Here is a 27,870-nt window from a genome sequence, read left to right on the forward strand (position 1 = left end):
TAACTGGCAGTTAATGGATGGATCAATGGGGATGGGAATAAAGCAGCACTGCCAAATCTCACTGCCATTAGTCATTTATTTTACCTTGACCAACATAAGGTGTAGAAAATAGGTTACAACCAATATACAATTAAGACATTTATCAAACACATGCACCTCACATTCCGAAAAGGTGATTTATAAATAGCTGAGTTTACACAGTGTCGTCACAATGGTCACATGGTAGTCGTGTACAAATAACCTGATTGGAGGAGTGCCATACCAACCTATTACTATTCACATGACGAGGAAAGTATAGTTTGTAAAACTGGACAGTAAATACACTCACTCTTAAATGTATACATTTTCAAAACTACATGCACGATGCTTCTTTGTGGAAGTCAATTATTGGATGTATCCGTTACCACGCATTGTATCAGGAATATAATATAGTATGCCTTTGTGAAAGAACTAATAGACACTTTCACACAAACATGGCACACCTACTGGAAGCTCCACACAATATTGCATAATTATCTACGTTCAAGGAATGTGGTTCATGTTTTGAGGAATGCACTTCTTTCGTTTGCAAACATTACAAGAGTAAATTGGTACTGTTCTCAGTGGCAAATAACCAAGACGACAACAATTTGTTCAGCAAAAGGACAGTATTTAACTAAGCAGAATGGATGTATGGATGGAGAATGAAAATAGAGGAAACTGGAGCCCAGTTATGGCAAGAGCACAAACCTGTCATTATCTGTTAACTTCACTAATTCATACATGCATGATTGTAATTTTATGCAAAATGAATAAAAGTATTAAGTATAGCATGGGTCGTACAGTATAATAACTATTTCATGCCCCACAACTGCTCATTTTGTCTTGTATATGTTCGATGTGTAACACAAAAATAAATACACAGTATAAAAAACATCAAATCTTTGGTGAGACACGGTGTAAATTTGTACTTGACAAAGCTAAACTGCGTGTATATATAATTATTATAAATAACAATAAATGAGTTTGAGAGTTCCCATAGCTCAGTGGTTAGGCATTGGTTTGGTAAACCAAGGGGTCGTGGGTTCATATCTCACTGGGGCCTTTACTCCCCAAGAGGGGTTGCGTCAGGAAGGGCATCGGGCGTAAAAACTGTGCCATCTGAGATGTTACGATGAGGCGATCCCTAACGGGACAAGCCGAAAGAAACTCACCTAATAATAAACTAGTTGTTTGGTTGTTGGACTTAAATCCACATCACCCTGACAGACCTCTTTTAAGGTTGTGTGTACTAGCAGTGAAATCATCACATTGTCAGGCCAAGTGTGTAAGTTCAGTGGCATGTGATCCAACAAAGCATTAAGTGACGCTGAACCACCAAGATTTCAGTAATGATTAATACTGTACAGGAACTAAAAAAGCTAATGTCGTGCTGTTTTTAAGCTGCTCCCTCCCTGTGTTTACCTGACTGAGCACAATAACTGAATTTTTGTGGGGTTTTTTTCTTGAATGACAGACACTTATTTTGATTCCCATATGTCTTCATATAATGGCAAGGCGTGGATAGAAACTAAACTGCAGAAAATAAGGGTGTCAACAAGGCTAAGGCTTAAATTTGTATGAATGCATTCTTGTAATGTTATTTTTAATAGTCTTACGGTGGACAAGTGGTTAGCCTCACAGCTCTATTGTTGGGGGTTCAAATTCACACTCCAGCCATGTAGTTTAATAATAAGCTATCAAATGTAAAAGAATAGATAATTAATGATTGACTATAAAGACCTTGGGAGTGTATGTGAGTCCGAATAGTTTTTGTTAAAATGTTCCCTACGTTTGGCCTCCAATCAGTATGGAGTGAACCCCGCCTCTCAACCAAAGAGATAGGCTGGGATAGGCTCATCAGTGACACCAATGAGGATAAGCAGCACAGCCAATGGATGGATAAATGAGAAGTCTCATTTTCAATTGGTTTCTTTTCTTTCATTGCTGTTTGAACAATACCAAGCTTTCTCGATAGCATGTGCGTTGTCAAGGATGTGCCTACTTTGATAAAGTATAGGCTAGGTGCACCCAAACTAGTAAAGTATTCGAGGTTTAGTGCGTATTTGCCTAATGTTACAACCCCACTGGAAATAATTTCCACACAGGTACTTTTTGAATGAATTCAGGATACTTAATTTCGTACACTTGCTCACGAATCGAGTTGCCCAACGTCTTGGTAAATTGAATAATTAAGACTAAAATTGTATCCATGGTAACTCAGACGAGTGGGGGATAAATTGAAGTCAAAGTTGCATGATCGATCCGTAAAGCATTGTTCACAGTTTTGCTTGATCGTATTTGGATGTTGTGTTTGAAATGCTCAAAACAACAATGGCCTACAATTCTGAGTAAGTTATCATATTTTTCCATGTAATAATTGTAAATAATTCATTGTACACCGAGCAAAAAAAGAAATTAAACAAACGAGTCATTGTAACATTTTTATAAATGATAGCTTGGCTTTTGTTTTTGATGTGATATGTTTCACAAGTGATTATTTGTATTTTAAATGGTTTGGGTTTTAATTACATGATTTGAACTCGATCTATCACAAAAAAAAGAGTGTATGACAGTCCAATTTAGTCACAGAACAGTGGACAAGTTTGTATGTGTTTCCAGCCCTGCTTACATATGCTCCAATTTTCTGAACAGTATTGTCAATTTCAAGGAAGCACACGCCATTAACTAGCAATTTAATCCCTATCAGCATCACTACCTCTACACACATGCTAGCTCCACTGCGACCCATTACATTAACACATCTCAGTGGGCTCACAAATTGCTTGCACAACTACAAAAGCAACAGAGGCTCTCTTTTTCATTCACCCCAATCAGTATTTTAGCACTGCACTTTAATCCACTAAATGAAGAAAATTACAATGTCCTCTCATTTCACTTGAACTCTAAAGCACTTGCTGTAAAGTCTGTTGTTGTCGTGCACAGAAGGCGTGAGAGCAAAGTGCATATTCCAGTTTGTTGCCTCCACACTGGACTTTAGCTTTTAGAGAGACTTGCTACTAACTAGTCTCATCAGTAGTATTGATAATGCAAATGCTTCAATATTCCGTTAGCCTCCAGCGACCTGACAGGTGTGAAGAGAGGGTTTGGACCCAACAAGGCCAGGAATCAATGCACCAATGTTCTGTTCACCAGGGAGTGACTGTGGAAGGTTAGCTGTTCTTCTGCGCTGCCTCTCTTTGAGCCGAGGAGGATGAGCTTTGGGTGTCATCGGCGTCGTTTGCATCTGTGAGCAAGAAAAAGATATTCGATAACCATCACAGTCTAAATTGTGGCATCCTTTCAAAACAGCAGCAGTTTAGCTAGAATTGGAACAGCTGACGTATTTTTCCAGTTTTTAAAAATATGAGGACTGTATTGGCAATTCCAAAGCTCGACTGGGAACATATAACGTAGGGGTGTCCAAGATACAGCCCATGGTCCTGAACCAGTACATGGGGACAGAACAATATTAACTACAATTTTCAACAAAAGAAACTGTTGTTGCTAATTTTGTCGATCAGAGGGCATCCTGACGACCACTTAAATGACCACATACCACTCGAAAGGTGGGTGGGTTGAAATAAAAGGTCCTCTGTCCTGATATGTGTACACCATAAAATGAAAGCTGGAATTCTGAACTTTTTTCTGCTATTCATCTTTTGATTTGAAACCCAAATGTCTTCAGTGTAAAACAAAAACAAAGGAATTGAGTTTTGCCACTGGAATTCTTTTGGAGTCGCTTGTTCTGAATTTGGCTGCCACTAAGCATTTCATACCCGATAATGTTCTTGTGAGGGCTCAAAAACTCCAACCTTCAGGAGCAAAGGAAGCACATTTGATATCAAATGCTATACTAACTTAGCACTACATTTCTGGGAGAATAAATGCCTCCTGGAGAAGTACTTTTAAGACAGTGAAAATTGCAAAATATAATTCAACAGCTTTTATTCAAAAGAGGTTGGTTAGATGGAACTTTTCTATGATATAATTTAATAAAAAACAAAATTATATATTGCCTCCTGCCCATTGACAGCTGGGATAGGCTCCAACACTCCCCGCGACCCTCGTGAGGATAAGCGTCGAAGAAAATGGATGGATATATATATATATATATATATATATATTATCCGGGCACTCCGGTTTCCTCCAACATCCCAAAAACATGCAACATTAATTGGACACTCTAAATTGCCTCTAAGTGTGACTGTGAGTGTGAGTGGTTGTTCGTCTGTATGTGCCCTGCGATTGCGATTGGCTGGTGTACCCTGCCTCCTGCCCGTTGACAGCTGGGATAGCTCCAGCACTCCCCGCGACCCTCGTGAGGATAAGCGGCTAAGAAAATGGATGGATATATAAAAACACACACAGAGCCCTGAAAAAGTATTCGTCCCCTTCCTGACTTACTTTTTCACAGGGTGTCAGAAAGGTTTGGATTTTTTTTTTCTGCCATAAGAAATTGAACTGTCATTTGAAAACTGCATTTTGTATTTCCTTGGGTTGGTAGAATGATATGAAACCTTTGTATAGATATACAAAAAAAAAAAAAATGAAATCAGAAGTGGGGCAAATACTTTTTTACAGCACTGTATATCTGCATAAATATACACACACACATTTACAAGGTAGTGAGACAACTGCGGCACGCTCTTTTTGGAAAGTTCCCATTGTATCATTTGTTGAAATCTGGATTTTGTGTGTTTTATGAGCTGGAAGACCAAATTATGTTAACAAAACAAATAAATACTTTTAAATTAGTTAAATTGTGGGCCCTGACTAAATAATCTATGAAAGTTGAATTTTTTGGAATGGAATTATGAAAATAAGATTTTCTAAAATATTCATATTTTTAGAAAGGGTCTGCCGATCTACAGTACTATAATCTGTAAATTGCACATTAAATGAAAACACTGATTCGTAATATTGTTGAAATTGCTGATTTCTATTGAAATTCCCTTTGCTATTATTATTTGGGGCGGCACGGTGAAGCAATTGGAAACCATTGGGCTCACAGTTTCTGAGGTCCCGGGTACAATCCCGGGCCTGCCCATGTAGAGTTTGCATGTCCCTGTGCCTGTTTCCTCCCACACCTCAAAAACATGCAACACTAATTGGACACTCTAAATTGCCCCTAGGTGTGATTGTGACAAGATAGTACTCATTAAATGTGAATATTTTCCACATATCTACTCCCTCCACCCCAAAATTGTAACAGTCCCTTTTTCTATCTTATATTAGGGCACAAATGTGCTGGTCCGTCCAGCCCACTTGAGATTAAGAAGTGCGACATCCATAACATCATGTGGAAAATCATCTTACTGTGGAAGACTTCAGAAAATGTTACTCATAACATTAAAATAACCAATTTTGTGATGGTCCTAGAAGCAAATATTTCCAATTGATTACTGGGGGAAAAACAGTTTAAAAAGCTGCACAAATCAGAGGTCAACCAACATTCCACTGCGTAATTATGCTTGAGTTTTAAATATTTTTTGTTCATACAAATTATTAAAATTTAAATTTACTCTAAAGATACTCCTCAATTACTCATCACTTAAGTCCTTTTTTCACTTAATTAATTTAACTTATTATTTGGAGGATTACTTTTTACTTTGACTTAAGTAACACTACTCTTACTTGAATAGAATTTTGGGCTTCTTTCTACGCATCTTCAAATGCAAAAGATAATGCCAATTTGACAAGTTTACCTCCCCCTCCTGCATTGATGTGAAGTTGGGATAGGGACAGGGTAAGGGTAAGATCTTGGCCTTCAGGGCCCGTAGGACTCTGCAGGATGTCGTGAAGGGCATTCCTACGCCCTGTCCTGCCAGAAGCGATGAAGTCGGCGTACGTGATCTCAACATCAGACATCGCTTAATCATCGTTCAGACAGCAACACCTACAAGAAAAGCAGATGTGCATTTTTCCATACTTATAATCATTGGTAAATTTTACTGCTGCCAAACCAGAAGAAAGAAAGTTCAATATCATATGATAGTGTACTACACTTGATACATTTCATGAATACTGTATGTTCAGTATGATGTTACAACATGATAAAATTTCATGTTTTAATGTGATGAACTTCACTTTAAAACGTGATAAACGTCTCCTTCATATGTGCTAAGTTTCATGCTTTAATGTGATGAGTTATCAAGTTATAATGTGATACTTTTCACTTTGTTTTGTGAATTCCTGAAAAATGAAGCAATTCCTTCAGGCTTAATTCACTGGTGTTTCTTCTGAATCAGAATTACTAGTTGTGCACCTACCCTGCGCTACTACACTACTGTAACAATAATAAATAAATCAACAAGGTCAGGTGTTTAAAAACATTTAATAATGAAAAAGACAAACATAACTCCATAGTAACCTGAACTGAAAGAAAGTTGCTTCATTCTGATAAGCCGAATACCAAAGTCAATACTTAGGTTACACGCGTTAAAATGTGGAAATTTATAATCTTTAAATGTGAAATCTATCCTTCATCTGAGCCACTTATCCTCACAGGGGTCGGGAAGTGCTGGAGCCTATCTCAGATATCTTCGAGGTGGAGTCGGGGACTGAACCCTGCACTGGTTTAGAGCCAATTGCAGGGCACACAGAAACAAAGAAGCATTTGAACACACATACACACAAGTTAGCGTCTTCAATTAACCTACAATACATGTTTTGGGGATGTGAGAGGAAACTGGAGTACCTGTAGAAAAGCCACGCAGGCACAGGAAGAACATGCAAACTCCATGCAGGCAGGGCCAGGATTTGAACCCCAGTACTCAGAAATACGAAGATGTGCTAACCAGTCATTCACTGTGATTCTTTTATCACATTAAAATGTGAAATGTTTCACTTTACAACATGAAACTGAATTATACTTTTTTTTTCTCCTGGTGTTGGCAGCTCTATACTTCCGTAAAATTCACGAGATGCCTCAAATGATTTACCAGTATTGCACATTTAAAATGCAATGGCTTGTCGGTGTGACTTGTAGACTTCTTTAACATACATCTTCTTTTAAACAAATATAACATTAAAGATAACGTAAAACAGTGATTTCCAACCAAGGCGATTCAATTTTACAATTGAAAAATCCCACGGCACACCAACAAAAATAATTGTCACCAAAAATAGATCGGTTAATTACTGTATGTACTTCCTGCCATCTAATAGAAGAGGATTTTTTTTTTTTTTTGTTCTGTCTGTCATTCTGCCTCACTGGCATAAATAGATGAATAAAGATACATTATTTCTTGGAATACATTTTATTTTAGCAATTACATAAAATTGGATAACTTCCAATTTTGCTATACAAGTGTTGTATAGCACAACTATAGCATTGTATAGCATTAGTGTGGCGTTGCACACCTGAAAAGCGCTCACGGCACACTAATGTACCCCGGCACACTGTTTGGGAATCACTGCTTTAGAGTCCAATAATGGTTCCACTGTGTAGAATGAACTTTTAAAGAATGAACATGCACTTCAAACCGACGAGTCTTTGCTCCAAGTTGAGTTAATTAGCCACTGTTACCATGCCAAAATGCGAAAAACTAAGGGATTGGGTGGATGACAAAAAATGGGAAGCCACATTTTCATGAAATATAAGTTAATACAAAGTAAATCAACGATTGAAATGGTGAATGATCAGATTTTTATTATGCTCCGAAGAGTGAGTTCATTCCAGATTTTTTTTTTTTTTGGATTTCGCGATAATACTGCCCAATTCATAATGACGTCATCTTATTGTGTCCCATGGAAGCTCCCACTTACCGTCGGACTCGTAACAGCTCAGCTGCACGGTGAGAGGCTGAATTCAGCGGCTGCACAGCAAAACGGGCCCGACATCATATTCTACCGTCATTCAAGCACAAAATGGGCAAAACAAAAAACACAATATTCAAAGAACATTCAATGAAAAAAAATATGTAGCAGTAACTCTGACTATATTAACGCTATAACTAAAATAACGAAATAATAATGTCATTAGCCACAGAACAGATTGCCAGCAAAGTATCCAGTTCCCCGTCTTCACGTCTTCCTCCTTCCCAGCCAATGAGCTGTCAGTACGCCGAGACAGAGCGCTAATTGGATGAAAGGCACAAAGGATGAGAGGAAACTGGAAGCAGAGACTGATGCTGCATTCACAGTCACCTGGTGATTAAATTTTTTTAAAAAAACAAGGCAAGATTAATCATGAGAGAAACCAGAGATGACGGAGGTTTATATGCTTGCATGACAAAAGTAATAAATTGAAGACGAACAAATAAAAAAAATCATAATCTATGGGAATATTATACAATATGTTTCAAAACCACAAAATGAGTCTGTTGCAACCACAAATGATCATGACGACTAAAAAAACTGGAAATCATTTAAAAAAAAAATTGAAAGCTGAAACATCTTCCATCAATTCATTTTCAATATGGCTTCATGGTGGTGGGGTGCGAAGCCTGTACCAGCTGACTTCGGGGAAAAGGCGATCAACACCCTGAATTACTTGTTTGGAACATCTGGTACCAAAATCTCGTATTAGTGACATGACCAAGCTACTGAAGAGTAGATACAAGCTTCTCATTTAAGACTCAACAAGATAATTATGCACAGTAAAACTAGTATGCAAGTAAGTATTCGTTACTTTGATACTTTCGCGAAAAGCTGATATTAGTAATTAACCCATGTGCCCCCCCCAAAAAAAACAACAACAACAGAACAAAACATTTATCACTCAGTAAAATAACCTGCATGTCTTCACCATATGATCTAGTATGTGAAATATCGTTGACAAGCAATACCTTGGTAAATGCATGCAATTGTGTTTTCAGTAGATGAGCAATATACAACATAGTGGAGAAATGATCTGTTTTGATCTGTGAAACGCCATATTTACATCACCAACAACGAACAGAATGTGTATCTTAGCGTGTTGCGTGTTGTAATGTTGCTGTGGAAACGCCTAAAGAAAGAAAGAAAGAAAGAAAGAAAGAAAGAAAGAAAGAAGAAAGAAAGAAAGAAAGAAAGAAAGAAAGAAAGAAAGAAAGAAAGAAAGAAAGAAAATGTAATCTTTAGATGGCCGGCGTGTCCCTCAGCGGTCCCTCAGCGGTCAGACAGTGCTACACTCCCTAAGGCCTGTGCTGCATGTTTGCGATTGAAACACCCTTGAGTTCTGTGGAACGCCACGGGGAATCGCTGACAAGTCTCTCTGTCTCTCTCTCTCTCTGTCTCTCTCTCTCTCTCTCTCTCTCTCTCTCTCTCTCTCTCTCTCTCACACACACACACACACACACACACACCACACACACACACGCACACACACACACGCACATTCACAGCGACACACACTCCTCGAACATTTATTGTGAAAACTGAGTCTTGGCGTTCCTTGGAACTCTCCGTGGTCCTGCAAAACACTCCGCATGCATCAGATAGTTGTAATTCAATAGTCTTATACATCACAATCTTGTGATTCCAACAAAACCATTAAATCGATTGCTTTTAAAATGACTGTCAAGATTGACACAAAGTCACCGAGTCCAGGTAAAAACGGGGGAACTATCCCTATGGCAGCCGGCCGTAAAGGCTGACATCCCCTTTGTACTACGTACACCGTACCTTTGTTTGTAGCCTTCTCGTTCGACCAACTTGCCGAAGACTGGCTCAGTCCGGGCACCCCCCTTCTCCTACCACTTGGTGACCAGGACGCATTGGACCCGTACCTGGAGGCATCCGCCCAGTGTGCGGCTTGTGGTTGCCTGAGCTAAATCCATGGGGAAGAAAGCGGGGACCACACGTCCGCTCCAAACATATTCTAACAGCAACATATGGGCTCCAGCCATCCTGTCTGGGAGTTTTCATTTTTCCTGCTCTTGTTTTTTTCCCTTCTTCCTTTTCCAAGAAATCCACCAGTTCCCCCGTGTGGACCAGACCTGCCAATCATTCGGGAGCTCAACTGGCTTATTGCTGAAAGTCTGTTCCACACACATAAATCCAAGTAAAAAAAAAAATAATAAAAATACATCTTAGTGCATATTTGGGTTTAAATGAGTGAGAACAGGAACCCACATTCCCCCCTTATACCAGAAGTCAGTCTCCTTTGCCAATGTTCGCCATTCATTTGTTTTTGTTCTGTTTTTCTTGAATTATTTCCTTTATAGGTTTCAATGTTAAAACTTATAAAATTTTCTGTAAAAATTCACTACTTCATTCGGTAGTATGTTTGGATTTGAAAAATGATCTCTGTTATCAATAATTCTTATCTCATTCATGTAGGACCCTTCAAATAACAAGAAAGCAAAGTTTGTCGTCACGTTGTCCTGAAGTTTCATAGATCAAAAGAGATGTGGTGCCCCTTTACAAGACAAAATAGCTTGATTTATAACACTAAAACTTAAAATTGCGCTCAAGTAGTTGTGGTAATATTGGTCTGGTTACGCTATTTTCAATTATTTGGATGAATGATTTAGGTCACTGTGATGCTAAAAGATGGGATGACTTCATTTTCAGCCATTTTAACAAGTTATTGGTAGTTTTGTGTGGGGAAAAAAAGTTACTTCTGTTCCAGAGTAAGAAGTCCAAATTGGTAGCTGGAAAACAAATCCAGCCAGTCAATACTTCACTGTTGGTGTAGTGTTCTTCCAGTGATATGTGGTGTGGTTTCATTGACATAAATATGATAATGTCACTATGATTTCAGAGTAAAAAAAAAAAAATATATATATATATATAATATTGAAAATAAATAACTGATACGCTGAAAGAAATCTACTACGATGTATGACATTTATTACATTTGAATTGTACATGTACCTAGAAAAAACTAATTTTATCTCAAAATTTTTACCATGACTACCGACAATAGTAAGTTTCTTTCAGCTTGTCCCTTTCGGGGTCGCCACAGCGTGTCATCTCAGATGAACGCACATATGTTTGGCACAATTTTTACGCCGGATGCCCTTCCTGACGCAACCCTTCTCAGGGAGTGGAGGCCCCAGTGGGATACGAACCCACAACCCCTGGTTTATCAAACCAGTGCTCTAACCACTGAGCTACGGGGCCTCTTTTCTTTTCCATGACTACCGACAATACTTTTCAAAATTGCTATTTCATCCAACACCTCCATTCTGTATGGAGAATGAATGCAATAACCGTGCTTGTGTCAGCTATTTCCCCACGGTGTCCGAAAAGAGGTACTAAATATTAGAGAATCTAAATTTCCCAAGGGGCTGGATGTGAGTGTGAATATAAGTGCCTTATGATTGATAGACAACCAGTCCAGAGCGTATGCAGCCACAGGAGCCTTCCAGTGCTTGTGTCAGGAAGTGCATCCATTAGACAAAAAATGGGGCCAAACAAATCACACGAATGACTCGTTGTGATGGGAGAAGCCGGAAGCCACCGTATAAGAATAAATGCTTCCACTTGGCCACTTTTGTACACTGAAAGTGACATTTTAACAAGAGGGTATAGACTGTAAAACCATGTTCCTTTTGCATTGAGCGTGTTCAGCCACCTTTTTACATCATGTTAAACATATTAGCTATTACACCCTTCAAGCTGCTTCACAGGAAAACCTCATATCTTCCATACGGACTCTCCACTGCTCCACTGGTGCATGCGAGTGTCTTGCTTAAGGCGTCTTCAATTTTTAGATTAGCTGGGATGAAAGTTTAATGATCCCAGTGGAGATGTCAGGTCATTAGGCAGCAATGGATAGGCTGGTGAACAGAATACATCAAGAGGAGGCTTCAGTAAGTGTGTCACCATTCTCAGGCTGAGATAGTACATATTTGTCAGTGGTGGAAGAAATCATACAAAATATGAGTGAGATGACAACATTTTCTTTGGTGATATCAGCATGGTGATGGAGGTCCAGCAAAGCAAGAGCATACATAATCAGAACACCCAAAGAGGTTTTCTTGTTTACCGAAGCAAACAGCACACGTGAGAACAATGGATGCAAGATTTAGTTTGCCACTGAAGCCAATGACTGTGGCATTTGGAAATGGATTACACATGACTGAACAAAGAAATGTTAGACACAGATGAAAAAACTGAAAGGCAGACAAATATAGGGATAGAACAAAGTCTACATACAGAGCTGAACCAAGTTACTGACTTTTTCCAATTGTTTTTTGTCTTCTAAATCCATCTGATGAATATTTGTCCTCACTTGGCCAGGGCATTTATCTATTAACATTTGAACATTGTATGCCATTATAACAGGAAAACTGTTTGTGGAGATAATTACTACGACTACACGAGTACTAAGATGATGTTATGTTTGATATTTTTTAAGTTCAAATTAACCTTTGTGTATTTCAAGGAAATTCTCACCCAAAACAAATGACCGTCCCTTCTATGTTTTTAAGGTTTGACAAAGAAAATATATTGAATGTGCGCATTTATCCGGGGACACTGTGAGGAATATACAGCATATGACATTGAGCGATCAAATGGTTTTACGGTCAAATTATATATGTACATAAATAAATTAATTAATACATAAATAAATAGCAACAAGCAAGTTAAAAGTGTGGATTAGCAAATAGCTATATAATTTTGCAGCAGTTAGTCTCTATGTAATGAAAAAAAAAAAGAATTATTTCAGCAAAATAATATATACTTGACTGATGGTTTTGGAATAGGCTGGTGAGCTGATAAAGCCTTGGTAATAGAGATAGTTCAAATTTTACATGAGAAAATGTGGTCACATATTACCAAGTCATGCTTTGTCAATTTGACGGACTTCGACCCCAAAAAAAGGAACCAATTCTATATTCACACACTAAGAGTCTTCTGGATGTCTACTAGTTGCAGTACAATGCCCACCAGTGGTTTTACCTCACAAGTACCACGTAGTTGTCCGACTAGTCTGCCAACGTGGTCCTACTAATATGTAGAAATGTCACGTAGTAGTCAAAAAAGAAATTAAATAGTGAGACCCAGTCTTTCTACTTGTGCGCCATAGCTATTCTACTAGTGGGCTAAATTATTTAACTAATGAGATCAATGTGTGTCCTACAGGGACCTTGAACTGGATGAGACTATCCAGTCTAAGGCCCTTCAACGAGTATTTCTTTGTCCTCATTCATAAAATAAATACATTAAAAAATCAGCCATACTAATCCATAATTAGTCACAATTACAAGTTACCCTCCTGAAAAAGTGTAGGAATTAAACACTTTCAATTACGTTCCTAAAGTAATACAGTATAGCTAATCACTTTTGATTACCTTTTGATTACTTTTGTTCAGTTTAAATGAATATGTCGACCCATGGATATTTCCTCCAAAAAGTGGGTTTAAACCAAAGATGATTTTAGAATTAGTCACATGCAGTATTTGTTCTTCACACAAATGATAAACCATATACAAAACATGCTGAAATGTAAAATGTGTTTTTTGCATGGTATGTGTACAGTATTGACACCAGTGTACAGTATTTGGAAAAACACCATACCATACCGGATTGATGTAATAACAAACGTGCACAATATAGACAATATAATTTCATATGACAACCCAGATAAGTAAATGGTCCTTAAAAAGTCAAAAATTTATGATTCAACTGTTCAAAAGTCACTGGACCTCATTCACTAATCGTGCGCATGCTGAGATTTGTGCTTAAATTCTACATACAGATGTTCGAAACATCCTTTATTTTATCAAAATGTTCGAACTTGATTTTTGATGTTTGTACTCTGTGAACAAATTTAGAACACTCTGACCATCCATACACTCAAATAAAGCAGGCTGAACCTTTGAAAGAAAAAGTTGAATGCACACTTTTACCCAAGATGCACAAGGTATTGATACAGTCATTTATAGAAAACAATAATTTTTATGATACTTTTAAATTAGGAACTTGTTAATGAGTTGACTAACCTTCATTAGGACACTTCATCAAGTTTATCCTCATTCTGTTCAAGTGCTTGTATGTGCTTTATGTATCGATGTGTGTGTACACTTTTGGTTGTATGTTGGCAGTTGTCAGACAGCAAGCAGATTTTGCCCGGGTTCATGCTTTGAAGGTACACCGGAAAGTCCATCAAACTGCCACACTGATCCAAGGCGTCAGAGTTTTCATGTCGATCAAGTCGCCTACACATGCATGCTACACATCTTAATTATCTCCCGAACTTTAAAGTAGACTACTGACAGTCAAAAAGAACGTGACACGTTGCCACTGGCTTGCAAGATTTTCCATGAATTCTAATGCTAATTTAACGAAATTGAGCAAATAGAAATGCCTCTCTGTTGTGTTAGACACTATGTATTTGTTACTATGTAAGGTATGCACAATTCAGTTCCTATGGGAGGCATTATTAGGATTCCCACATAGTTTCTCAGTAGAACAGGGCTCAAAGCAAAATGATTGGGTCCTGTGTCTCGGGGAAGGCAGGCAGATGGAACAAGATGACCAGCCCAAACATGAGCTACATTTGTTCAAAATAAAAACCATGAAGTTTATTACTGAGGCTCAAGGGGGTTTAGGATGGGTTAATGTTAGGATTAGTGTTAAAGTTGGAAGCACAAAATGTCATACTGCCAAAAGTACTCATGCACTTGCCTTGACTCACATAAGAAATTAAGTGACATCCCATTCATAATCCATAGGATTCAATATGATGTTTGTCCACCCTTTGCAGCAATGACAACTTCAACTCTTCTGGGAAGGCTGTCCACAATGTTTAGGAGTGTGTTTATGGGGATTTCTTTTCTCGTTCTTCCAGAAGTGCATGCATTTCTGCGGGTCACACAGTGATGTTGGACAAGCAGGCCAGGCTTTCACTCTCCCCTGTAATTCATTCAAAAGATGGTCTTGTGGGTTGAGATCATGGCTTTGTGCAGGCTAGTCAAGTTCATCCACACCATACTCTGTCATCCACATCTTTATGGACCTTGCTTTGTGCACTGGTGCACAGTCATGTTGGAAGAGGAAGGGGCCACCTACAAATGGTTCGCACAAAGTTGGGAACATGGACTTCTCCAAAATCTCCCTTTCATTGGAATTAAGGGACCAAGCCCAATCCTAGGTAACCTCACACCTTAATTCCCGTCCAACAAGCTTGACATTCGGCACAATGCAGTCAGACGAGTGTTGTTCTCCTGCCAACTGCCAAACCTAGACTTGTCCGTCAGATTACCAGTTGGAGACACGTGATTCATCATTGCACAGAACACCTCTTTACTGTTCTAGAGTCCAGTGGGGCCATGCTTTACACCACTGTGTCCGACGCTTGGATGCACTGGTTGGCCATTGAAACAGGTTCCCTGAAGCTCCCTGTGCACTGTTCTTGAGTTAAACTGAAGGCCACATGAAGTTGGAGGCCTTGTAACGATTGACTCAGCAGAAAGTTGTGGACCTATGGAGCTGACCCCACTCTGTGAGTTTATGTAGTCTACCACGTCCTGGCTGAGCTGCTGTCTTCTAGTCTGATTCCAGTTGGAATACACAGCTTCATGTAAACCAGGCTTATGAGTCTAACCTTTTCAAAATGTCAGAAAAGATGCCGCTTTGAGGTCACATTTGGAAAAAAATGTTATGTTTGAGACTGCTGCTGAATGGTACATGACTAGGGGGAGACAATCACAAGAAGAAGATATACCAAAAATCTGAGCTTTTGGAGATATTTTTCAAGTCAAACAGAAGTTGTAATCATGGAAATTGCCAAAAGCAACTGTAAATTATTGACACATTTTATCCCAGTGAGAGAACTGATTTGTCTTCCTCGTGAAGCTGAAGAACGGATTCAGAATCTAGCACCCCTTAAGATGGAAATATACTCAAACCGCTTTGTAAATGAGCGTGTATCCACGAGTACCACCCAAAATAGCAGCTGCGCCTTGGCGTTGTTCACCAAGCAGACGCTACAGAATGTTCCTTTCATTCCCAGTGGGTGGCGCTGTTACCACTGCTACAGAAACTCCGTCAGTCTGTCTCGCTGGGATGAAGGGGCGCTGTTTTGTGAACCACACACAAGGAAAGAGAGAGAGAGAGAGAGGAGAGAGAGAGAGAGAGAAAGAGAGAAAGAGAGAGAGAGCGAGAGAGAGAGAGAGAGAGAAGCGGGTATCTCTCGCCTTCCCTCCTGTGCGCAGTGCCCCGGCCCGGCCGCTCCTTCCTTCCTTCCTTCCTCCCCACAGCTGGCTCGCTCCCTCTCGGATGCTGGGAGCCTTCATCTTTCGCACTTTGGCTGGACCCAAAATCCCTCTGAGGCTGGGACGACCCACAGCCCGTTTTGCATGGTGTGAATTTCGGATTCCCACGCCGGAAAGGAGGAAAGTCGGGAGGCGAGAAAGAGGCTCTCCATCCCCCGAGGGAATTGATCTTACAGTAAGGAAGCGCAATGTCATTCCAATTTTCTTGGCCCCCATTTCCTCATTTCACGAGTTCCACACGTGTAAAAAAAAAAAGGCTAAAAAACATAGATTGTGACTTGCAGATGTGAATGTGTGTATTTTGACGAAAAGTGTGCTTTTTCCTGGCCAGATGTTGTTCTTTGACCACAGTCGGACACAGTGGATTTAGGTCTTTTTACGCGTTTATGGGCTGCGGCGCGCTCGCATTGATCGTGGGCAGAAGACGGAACCCCCCTTTTCAGATGGACTCGCCATCCCTCCATCCATGCATCCGGGTCAAAGGATGGGCTTTCCAATGCGAAATCTATATTACTTTTAGATTGACCTCGATTTGAGCGCTAATGTAAGACTGTGACGCGTGCCAGTGGTTTATCGTGCCCATCCCCGCTGACGTCGCGTTGCCATTTGCCACCGCGATGGAAGTGTTGTTGTGTGCTTCATCCATGAGCCTTGCGAGGGGGATGCAAACGTAACTTGCAATCAGCTTGTAGCTCCAGCCGCGGCCTGCCTCCCTTCCTGTCCATGTGCAAAACACCACTGTGTGTTGATCATCACGACGGACTGTTTGTCTTCCCCACGATGGAGTAATTAATTGCATTCATGACTGGGTTACACAGGGAGCATTTTAGTGGTGCTCACGTTTTTGTAGTGGACTTGTGATGTGAGATCTGGCGGAAATGTGGGTCTGTAAGTTGCTGTTGAGAAACCTCTGTGATTTTGGATCTGTTTTTGTTCCCAATGTATTGGACTGTGGTGATTGTGCATTAAAGGCACAAGTGTCAAACTTGGGTTCCGGGGAACAAAGCCAGCCTGACACAACATTTTATGCTGTTGGTGAAAGCAAACCATGTCCGTCAATTTCCATGGTTTTGCTACAAATATGTGACTGCAGTGAATTGTATATTGACATATAGAGTATAATAAATAATGTTGAGCTATTGTAAGCTTTTTTGGGGTTGTTTCCAAACCCCTCCGTATAGCAAATTGGACAATATTGAAAATAATTTTCTTGACTTGTGATTTGAAATTTGGAAATTAATCAGTTTTTTTTGTATGTTTGATAAGAGGAAAATACTGTATCCATTCGTTTGGTTGCACAGCTAGAATCGCTGTCTTAGGGAAACCGTAACAAATATGGCATGCCATGTCCGAATCAAGTGGACATTGTCTTCCCCTAAAAACGTTGAGGTATTGTAAGGATGGCAGAACAAGAAATGGCTTATTACCACATCTGCCTCACAGTTCTGAGGACCTGGGTTCAAATCTGGCCTCGCTTCTGTGGAGTTTGCATGCTCTCCCCGTGCTGGTGTGGGTTTTTTCCAAGTGCTCTGTTTGCCTCCAACATCCCGAAAACACATGCACGTGGTTAATTGAAAAGTCTTTATCAACTGTGGGTGCAAATGTTTGCTTGTTCATATGTACACTGTGATTGGCTGGCAATAATTTCTGGCTGTACACCACCTCTCGGACAGAATCAGGTGGGACAGGGTCCAGCCAGCCTGTGACCCTGGTAGGTCAGGAAATGGATGGATATTTCAAGCAATTTCTATCTTACCAAATTCATTTCTTAAAATGAAAGGATGAAACAACAGATGATTTAGGATTTCAAAACTAGTTATCCATGAATTTGTTTTCTATATAATATTACAGGCAGCACGATGGAGCAGCTGTAAAGTGTTGGCCTCACGTTTCTGAGGACCCGGGTTCAATCTCGGCTCCGCCTGTGTGGAGTTTGCATGTTCTCCCCTTGCTTGTGTGGGTTTTCCCCGGTCAGTCCAGTTTCCTCCCACATCCCAAAAACATGCAACATTAATTGGAGACTCTAAATTGCCCCGAGGTGTGATCGTGAGTGTAATTAATGTCTGTCTCCATGTGCCCTGCGATTGCCTCGCAACCAGTTCAGGGTGTAGCCTGCCTCCTGCCTGTTGACAGCTGGGATAGGCTCCAGCACTCCTGCGGCCCTTGTGAGGATAAGCGGCTAACAAAATGGATGGATGGATGGATACAATATTACAATGAGGCGATTTTATGTTTAAATGGTCATCATGGCCCTCTGAGGGGGCCTATAATGTGGCTTGTGACAAAAAAGTTTGACATCACTACATTAAGGGAAACTTGGTACAGCAGATGGCATTGTGAGGAAAAAAAAAAGGTGGTTACCTTTCCTCAAAATGTAAAGTTATTATACAAATGTGTATAAATAATATCTTCTCATAATCCTTATGGTGGCTTCGTAGATATTACTGCAACTCTCTCCCTGTCCTCTCCATATTTCTCAGCTATGTTGGCCATAAGAGCATTCTGCCCCCGATTGCCTTGGAAAGCTCTGATTGAGTGTGGTTGGCAATGTTTCTGATTATTTTCTCTTGCCGGTTTTATTTTTGGGTAATGTTATGTTTGTGGGTTTGTTTAATGCTTTGTGATTGCAAGCTAGAAAGCAAAACCCGTTTTAATGGGTAATCTATTTTGCTAAGCAATTTAATTCCGGGACATTGTGGTAATATGATAATAAATGAGCATCTGTGGGCAAGCAAACTCCTATTTTCGAAGAATTTCATTTGTATGCTAAACTATGAACAGAAAACATTGAAAGTGTGTCCAGGCTGGTCCAACATTATAATATACTAACAAAGACATTCATTTTCATACAAGTCAGTGTATCATCAAAAACAATTTTAAAGCTGATATTAGCGCGACAAAATCACGTGAAATTGCATATTGCTTTAAATTATCAAGGTTTATAATGTTAAACCAGAAGAGTCACTGATGGTCTAGTGGTACACACGCCTGCCTTTGGTGCGGGCAGCGTGGGATTGATTCCTACTCAGTGATGCTGTCGATATCTGCCCTGTGACTGACTGGTGACTAGTTCAGGGTGTAGTTTGCCCGAAGCTACCTCGGATAGGGTCTGGCTCTCCCGTGACCCTTTGATCAAACCAAAGACAATGTTCTGCTTGTCTGAAGGAAATTTTTACAAAAGCACATTCGTAGCAAAGCTTTCTTTTATGCAGGGCCATAAATAAGACAATCTCTGTGTAAGCTCAACAAAGTCTTTATGCTTAAATAGTTAAGATCACAACTCATTGTGCTTTCTGACTGTTCAACGTGTCTCTCTGTAAAAAGTTTGGATTTTAATTCAACATTGATCATGCAAAGCTGTTTTCAAAGTAGTAACTTGTCACAGGTTGCATGTTATTGTTAGTCAGATATTAAGCAGTGCTTATAAAGTTGAGCACAATCTGCTGGTCAACCTAGGATTTGCTCAAAATAGTGATGATCTCTTTTAGGGATTGATTTTAATGTCCCTAGAGGGGTGAAGCCTAGTTCAGATAACAATCCTCAGATGTCCTGTCATTTGCAAACATGTTATGAAACCCCATGATTACAAACAGTTGTCATCATCAGTGTGGAAATGCAGCCTCCTGTCTCATGTTGGAGCCTTGACATGAAGAACTCCTCATCCAGAAAAGATTCATTTGGTCTAGAAGAAAGCACAGAACTGCTTTATTTTTAGTGATGGCTACTAGCAATCATGAGCAGATTCCCAACGTTCTTGACGTCCAAGTCACACAGGATCAACCGCTAGCCGCTGCTCTTATTCGACAAATGATCAGACACATTTTCACACAAAACATTGCTGCTGCTCTTCTGTAACACTGAGCAGCACTGCAGTGAGCCTCACTTCCAGAAAGAAAACTGTGGCCCCACCTCCTAGACCCTGCTTTTCCCATCAAAGCTTAATTGGAGGAGATTCATGGTAGATGGTGGTGTGAACATACGTACAGCCAAGTCCCTGGTGAAAAGCCGAGGAAGGTATACATAAGACCAGAGCTCAGAGTATTTTTAAAAGGATGTTATTGTGCTTTTTCATTCTCCATGGTTGAGCTGCTGCAGCCTCAACAGACTTCATAAAGTTTAAGATTTAGAAGATGATGATGTAAAATTCCCTTCAAGGCTTGGCCAAAAGTACTGTATGAACATAAATTGCTGACTTCTGTGTAAATGTCTCTCCATAGTAATGGTCACACAGCTTGCCATACCTTAGTTCTTAGTACAAGTCCACTGCAGGTTCTTGTCTTATTTTGCATGCTTTTGTTATGCTCATTAGGTTATTAAATACAAACGAACAATTGTGAAATCAAGATAAAAAAAGACTAAGGTGTATTTTAAGATGGATTGATCCTTGAATATGAGAAATGTATTTACAAACATGAATGATTATGAACTTCTCCATCAGTACAAGTTAAAGTAAAACACTTTAGATTTGTTTAATCAGCCTTCGACCTTTAGAGTACAAGAAAAGAGAAAGGGAAACTCCTATCAACCAGACAGAAAAAGTGTTGGACTGGTTGCTTGCACTCACTTTGTTTCACAGTCCAATACATCCAGTCGTCACGTCCAATGGAAGCATATGTTGTTATGGCAACGGCCTTGTGAGTGTAAGAGCTGAGGTCATGTGCGAACTGTTTAAATACGCTTGAAATGTGCCCACCTCTCGAACTCTCACTGGTAGAAAACTGCCAAACTTTGACACAAAAAGACAAGACTAAAAATAAGTCAGATTTACCACTCATCAAATTGCAAAGAGAAACTATTACATTTTGTTGACAGCGCTTGTTCAGGAAGTTCCTCTCAAAATCACGCAATATTTCTTGTGACGTTGCTTAACCAAGTTACGCACCCCTTGCGATAATGAGCATTGATGTCATGATGGTTTGAACCAATTTGTTCAAAGTTATCACAATGATAAAAACTCCAACTAAAGATTTGTTCAATTTATCCTCAATGGGAAGCAGGTATCCTACACAAATGTGTGATGCAACGTGCTGAAGCTTTTTTGCATGTCGTCGTTGTTTGATGACCATTTTGAGGTTTCGCCATGAAAAGCGGATGGGAGAGCTTATTCAGCATTGCTTCTATCTTTAATTTCTTTTATACTCTGAATGAAACACGCGGTCACAATTACCCCCTCATGCAATTCACCACCGGTGAGGGTTTATTGTGTTTTAGACAAATTGTAACTCACAACAAGAAACAAAGCCTTGCTTTATGTATTCTTGGGAACTAATGGCTTGGTAAAAAAAAAACAACAACAAAAAAAAAAACAGCAACTGAGGATTCAGATGTTTTCATTTTTCATATTGCAGGTGCTTTTGGGTGTTTCTCATATATTTGCTGTGATGTTGCACATATTTTTTCTCCACAATAGTTGCTGCCTGTTGACACGGACAGCCAAAATTGTCTTTTTTTCAGTCACATGGCCGGTATACTGCTTACTTGCTTATTTTAGTGACACAGGGTTGAACTAATTGGTATCCTAATGTGTGAACTCATGGGAGACAGAAGCCTCATTGTGATGGACGCCTTACCATGTTAATTGATAGGTCTGTGACCCCTGCTCTATTGGGTTGAGATGAGGTGATGGCTTGGTCATGGCAAACAATTTAATCTCTCTATCTTCTAAAGGTCTGGTTGCATATTCAGCATATTTGCAGTTATATTCAAGTGTTTCTTATCCATTTGCCTTGATACAAATATACGATATATCCATTCCCACATCAGAATGGATCTTATTACTTTCAGTGAGTCAGTAAATGTATTTAATTCCATCAGAGGTAGTTGTGATTACTTGATAGGGACTAGTGTTGAATTACAGACTGCAATTTCATGGATACTTGCAAAATATTGTCTACGGTAAGAATAACATTTTGACACTGCAAACTGCAAACCAGTTAGCATTTGTGGTACAGCTCGTGAAGAATTCATGTGGCTTTGTAACCAACGTACTGTAGATATGCTCTGAGGTACTACGATTATTTATTGAGTAGAGATTGAATTGAATCATGTAGAGACATTTCACTGATTACTTTGGATGAGCCATCCATTGTACTTGTGATCATTTCTGTTGATAACCTTGAGAGACAGGTGGAATAATGTTTTGCAACCATGTTGTTAAAGTCCAGTCATGACATCACCTCATTCTTACATCAGTGCCCATGATTCTGATAAGAGAAGATGGGAGTAGATACAATAGTTGACTGGGTCAAAATCTCAGTACCCCAAACTACTCAAAGATACAAGTACGAGATTCACATCCCAAAATAACCTAAAATTTACGGAAAAACATGGGAAGAAGACAGGGGGACAAATTTGACCATAGATATTTGGTAATTGGGACAGATGGGCACTTATCTGCTTGGTTGTATCATTTTGTATCTGGTTTGTTTCTTCGTCAACAATTAGGCAAACATTTTTCCAGGAAAGTTTGTGGAGGAGCGGCACATGTGAATCAAGAAACCATTATATTTTGGTAAAAATCAGGTTGAATGTTGGATATATATATAAAACACATCTAAAATCTCATTTGCCATGAGGCAGAAGGTGTCCTGTTGTAGGAAATCCATAGAGAAAAACGTTTTCCCACTTTCATTAAAAAGTAGACAAAATGTTTTTTCCTTTTTGAAATTTGAGTTACAACAAATCTTATTCAGCCAGTTCCAGTGCTGCTTGTATTTTTTCAAATGGTATAAATTATATTGTACCAAGAATAAACGGGCTTTTGGCAAGACAAAGATTCTGTCTCTGTCAGAGCCCATTTGCCATCTATATGGTAAAGAAAATTTGAGAACCACACGATTAATACACATCATACATAATACTTGAAGAGGTAAAAATTGTTGAAAGCTAATTTAAGAATAAAGTGAGGTTACCTACATGCTTTCATTATGATGTACTGTAGTGCTCTTAAAAATGTACAAAAAGTTTAAAGCTATATGCGCAGCATCCCATACTCAGTGAGCCTTAAGGTTTTTTTTTTAGACTATATGTTAGCATCCATGCAACTTGAAAATTAGGTACTTAGGGGACATATTTATCAACTGTATATAGTAACACATGCAATGATATGCAGGTGAGAGACTGACACCCATCATTTCCTCTCCATCCACTCACCACTCATGTGCCGGATGGGTGATGGAAAAATAACAGCTGCACTTTGCCTACTTGTTTGAAGCCCTGAGTGGTAATCTGTCCTCTCCTCATCCCTTAAAGGGGGCAAGAGCGAACGGGAACTATAAAGAGGTGATGTGATTCTTTGTCGCACGTCATTTCTTTCTCTTGCGATAGAGCATTCACTTCACAGAAAAAAAATTGTCCTTTGCTTTTGAAATTGCTTTGTACTTATGTTGTTTGGGTCTTTGTGTATCTGCAAACCATTTGGTTGTGGCAGGCATATAAATGATTGAATGTATTACTTATTTACCAAAAATACATGGAACAAACAATACAGCTTTGACGACAGGCTGGATTGTGATTATAGCAACAAATGATGAAGATGTTGCTCCATCTTTTATCCCATTGCCAAGCCAAGCACAGGCCAAGGTTAACATTATTGTTTCGGTGACTCATCCTTCTGGTGAGGGGCAAAGACCCTGGGTGAATCTGAACTCATTATTTGCAAGCTTCTCAGTCTTCATCCCCCCTCCTCCGTTTATGTGTTAGCTCCTCCCACTGGGGGATTCTGCTGAGGAATCAGCGAAATCACAGAAGGAGAGAGAGCAAAGGAGGGAAACATGTTTGGAGTAATGAGATGTTCTTTCCTCCGAGACACCAATCCAATGTGATGTGTGTCATAGATGAATTCTCTTTGCAGCTGTCCTATTACTAAAGCGGCAACATACAATGTGTCTTTTGTGATTTGTGTGAAATCACGTATGCATGCATAACACACTGTTACTTTTATGAATTATGTACAATATGTTGACAGTTAGAGCTGAGTGTCACTGGGCTTCCTCCCGAGATCAACTACTGGGTCACGGATGAGGATTCAAGGAAATAGGAGCGACCAGGATTTACAAATAAGACATCTCTTTACTCCCGTTAACCCATGTCTCACTAAATTGCTCAACCAATCAATCCCCTGTGGAGTTGCCAAGTTGTGGTTGATATGGCAACTGGGTGTTGTGATGTAAAACCAGGTGCGGTCCTGCAGTTTGGGCCAAAATTTAACAAGGAAAGCCTTTGTTAAGGATTTGTTATGTGCAAGACGCTGCTGTCATGACAAAGTTGTTCTTAAATACTGAGTAGATCTGAGGGGCATGCAGTGTATCGAGAAAGCGGGAGGGTGTAGGTAGGTGTAGAGCACCCACATTATTCCTGCATTGATTTATAATTTGTGGTTGTAATTTGACAAGCCCGGAGTAATAGGAAGATTCCGCTTTCCAATCCAAGCGAAGCAGTAGCTGTTATTAAGGGCATGTCTAGAACAAGATGGGTCCTTGCTTCATGATGGTACTGACATATGACATTTTGAGGTTATGAAGGCCCTGCAATGAGCTAGTTCACACAGGGGTGGAAAAATATGCCGTCGCACAACACAGGAAGACACACTCAGACTAGTTACTGCCATAGTTTTTTTTACTTGATTGTTGACATGGAAGTCTATTTTTATACAAATACTTACAATGACTGAATCTGTGTTGCACAGATTAACGATAGACGACTGCATGATCCAGTTTATGTACAAACTCAGTCCCATTGCCACAGTAAGAACGAAATGCTGCTAAGTGTGAGGACCCCCTCTAACGGGAAGACAAAGTCAAAGCAGGCTTTATTTAAGGATCATACGGCGCACTGACTGCCTGTGTCTAAATAATAGAGGCTGTTTTGGAGTGACCTTTTAAAGTTATGAAAATCTTCTTTGATCAAAAACAGCACAATTGCTCACAGTTCTCAAGACAGCAACAAGTCTTTTGTTGATTGTAAAAAAATAAAAATAAAAAAAAAGTGACTAAACCATCTTTGGTGTACATAGTTATGTCACCCATATCTTGGCTTTCGGTTCAGCACTTAGAAACCTACGTTGAGTGGTGTGTACTGAATGGTGGAAAATGTTATAAAGTCTGCAGTCAAGAGCCTAGTCGGATGATACGAACATAACAACATAATCTACAACAAAATAAACGTAGTAAGCAAAGGTGGTATTTGAAATGAGCAAGGCGGCATTCTGTGAGGGACGGCACTCCCCCTTCAGTTGACGGCCGGCCAAGGGTGCGCAACTGATACACAAGGTATCAGTCAGTCCAGGACCCCCTCTGGTAGTTGATGTAGTTGTAATGCGGTACAGTACTGACTTGGTGCATGTGACTTATGAGGCACTACAGGTTTAATGGCTTGGTGGTACAAACACTTGCCCTAGGGGATTGAAAACCTATGCTATTGTACGGGTCAGAGTATCAACATAACTTGTCATAAAACCTCATACAGATTATAATGGAGTATATCAACAAATTCTCAGAGACAGCTTCTTTTAACATTTTTTTCTTTTAACAGTTCTTTGATATCCAGTAGTATAAGATGTAAATAGAATAGAGTATCCACTACACTTAAAAGTGTTTGACTATTTTTGAAGATGGATGCAAGTGTCATCTTGATTGGGTGGGAATTGGAGGATTAGCTAGAGTCTAACAGCCTACTTTGTGGGCCTTGCATAATTTCATATGAGTCAGGGGCGTGGCCGGGCAGCAGCTCTTCGCCTGCACCTCATTGCTATTACTTATGTCAGGCTTTTAAGCCTCACGTGTTGTGTTACTAGTTGCCAGTATGTTGTATGTGTGTGAGTCTAGGGTGTGTTACATGCTTCTTGTGAGTATTTACATCGTTGCCACGTCCCAACATTCCTGTGATACCATAGCCAAGCATAGTTAATTCTTGTTATTGCCTAGTAGTTATCCAACCTCGTTTTCGTGTTTGTGGACCTTGCCATTAGCTACGTGTTTTTGGTGCCTTTGCCTTTTTTAGACTGCTTACCTGTGTATGACTGCTGCCTGGAACAAAACGACCCTCAAAATCATGTTTAGTCCATGACTCGGCAGTGCTTGACCCGCAGCCGCCTCATGCTTATGCCTCAAAGGTGCCTGACCCCCAATCTCCTCATGCTTATGCCTCAGCAGTGCTTAACCCATAGCCACCTCAAACCTATCCCTCAGCCACCTCTTGGTTATGCCTCGGCAGTCCCTGACCATGAGCCGCCTCTCTCTCATGTCATAGCGGTACATGACCTCGAGCCACCTCTTGCTCAGTCCTTGGCTGTGTCTGACCCACAGCAGCTATTTGCTCAGTTCTTGGCCCACAGTCAGCCTCGTGCTCAGGTCTTCGTGGTGCCTGACCTGCAGCAGCCTCTTGCTCAAGCCTTGGTGGTGCCTGACCCCGAGCTGCCTCTCGTCCACGTCTCGGTGGTGATTCACCCACATCTTCCACCTGTTCCTGTTTGGATCCTCCTTTGCCATTGGGACACTCCTCGTGGACGTCTGCCTGAGTGGACCCATGGGGACCTTGGTGCTTGGCGTCTGAGTTGACCTCCTGAACTGCTCAGCAAAGCTTCTCCCTTTGGGTGGCCTGAATGGTCACCCCAGTCTGTCGGGTTGGGGTCTGCATTTGGGTCCTACCCCTTGTTCCATTTTTGTGACAAAATGCTCTTGTCCACGTTTCTATGTAGTGAGAATAAGCAACATTGCACATTTAAACTTATGAATGTATTAAGGTTTTGTATTTATTTTGTGATGTTAGTGTTCATTCAAGAAGAACAATAATCCATTACATTTTTTATTCATAAATAGCATGTGTGCCATGCTTCAATCAAAATATCTCAAGAGTTAGTGAACAATGTGCACACCCTTGTCTTGCTAATTTTAGCTCATTTTGAGGTGATAGCCAAGACGAATTCAAATGTTACTACCATTCGCCCCATACACTGCTGTGCCAATGGCAAGTACTGATATCGGGCAACTTGGATGGGGTTAAGGGTTTGAACAGGACAATTGTTTCTACTTGCGGAAGTGGAGCCGAGATTTTGGAAAAAGGAAAAAGGACAATAAAAATATTTTCAGTTGTGGAGTCAGCACTTCATACATGCATCCTTATCCTCACAACATTCGTGGGAGTGCTAGAGCCTATCCCAACTGGCATCGGGTAAGAGGCAGGGTATATCCTGAACTGGTTAGCCAGCTAATCGCAGGGTACATGGAGACAGACCACAGTCGTACTCACAATCACACCTACAGGCAATTTAGAGTATCCAATAAATCCATGTTTTGGGGATCTGGGAGGAAACTGGAGTGCCTGAAAAAACCCACGCAGGCACGGGGAGAACATGCAATCCCCACACTGGTGGGGCGGGATTTGAAGCCCATTCCTCTGAACTGTGAGGCCAATGCTCCATAGCTGCTCCACCATCCCATACATTTACACCATACATTATCTCATTACAATTAATATACCAGTACTCATACCATACTTTTTGTGCAGATCGGTGTATGTGGTGCATGCGGCCAAACACAAATAAATATGACTTTGTTCACATTAGAGGATGATGACTGTAACAAAACATTTACTATGATGTTTAATATGAAACTTTACAGGTGGGCAGGCACTCCAGAGACACAAATAGTCAACCAGTTAATGTCATTATCCTCAATCCTTAAATTAAATAAATGACAAA

General features: G+C 40.1%; 1 protein-coding gene and 1 non-coding gene across 2 annotated transcripts; both read right to left on the reverse strand.

Moving 5' to 3' along the window:
* Positions 1 to 2,008: 2,008 nt before the first annotated feature.
* On the reverse strand, positions 2,009 to 8,076 carry pkia (cAMP-dependent protein kinase inhibitor alpha). The gene is made up of 3 exons (XM_061839539.1): positions 7,789 to 8,076; positions 5,727 to 5,917; positions 2,009 to 3,265 (listed from the first exon to the last, which is right to left on the reverse strand). The coding sequence occupies exons 2-3, from the start codon at positions 5,887 to 5,889 to the stop codon at positions 3,192 to 3,194; spliced, it is 237 nt and encodes a 78-aa protein (XP_061695523.1). The 5' UTR covers positions 5,890 to 5,917; positions 7,789 to 8,076; the 3' UTR covers positions 2,009 to 3,191.
* A 2,921-nt stretch (positions 8,077 to 10,997) lies between these two features.
* On the reverse strand, positions 10,998 to 11,070 carry trnai-gau (transfer RNA isoleucine (anticodon GAU)). Its single transcript has one exon. It is a non-coding gene; the product is annotated as a tRNA-Ile (tRNA).
* Between the last annotated feature and the right edge of the window lie 16,800 nt (positions 11,071 to 27,870).

Source organism: Syngnathoides biaculeatus, chromosome 13, assembly GCF_019802595.1.
Source record: "Syngnathoides biaculeatus isolate LvHL_M chromosome 13, ASM1980259v1, whole genome shotgun sequence".
Classification (NCBI taxonomy): domain Eukaryota; kingdom Metazoa; phylum Chordata; class Actinopteri; order Syngnathiformes; family Syngnathidae; genus Syngnathoides; species Syngnathoides biaculeatus.

Coding starts and splice junctions, on each gene's coding strand:
- pkia (XM_061839539.1), bottom strand. CDS start 5,889: ATGTCTGATGTTGAGATCACGTACGCCGACTTCATCGCTTCTGGCAGG. Junction 3,266..5,726: donor CATCAATGCAGGAGGGGGAG/GTAAACTTGTCA, acceptor TCTTGCTCACAG/ATGCAAACGACGCCGATGAC.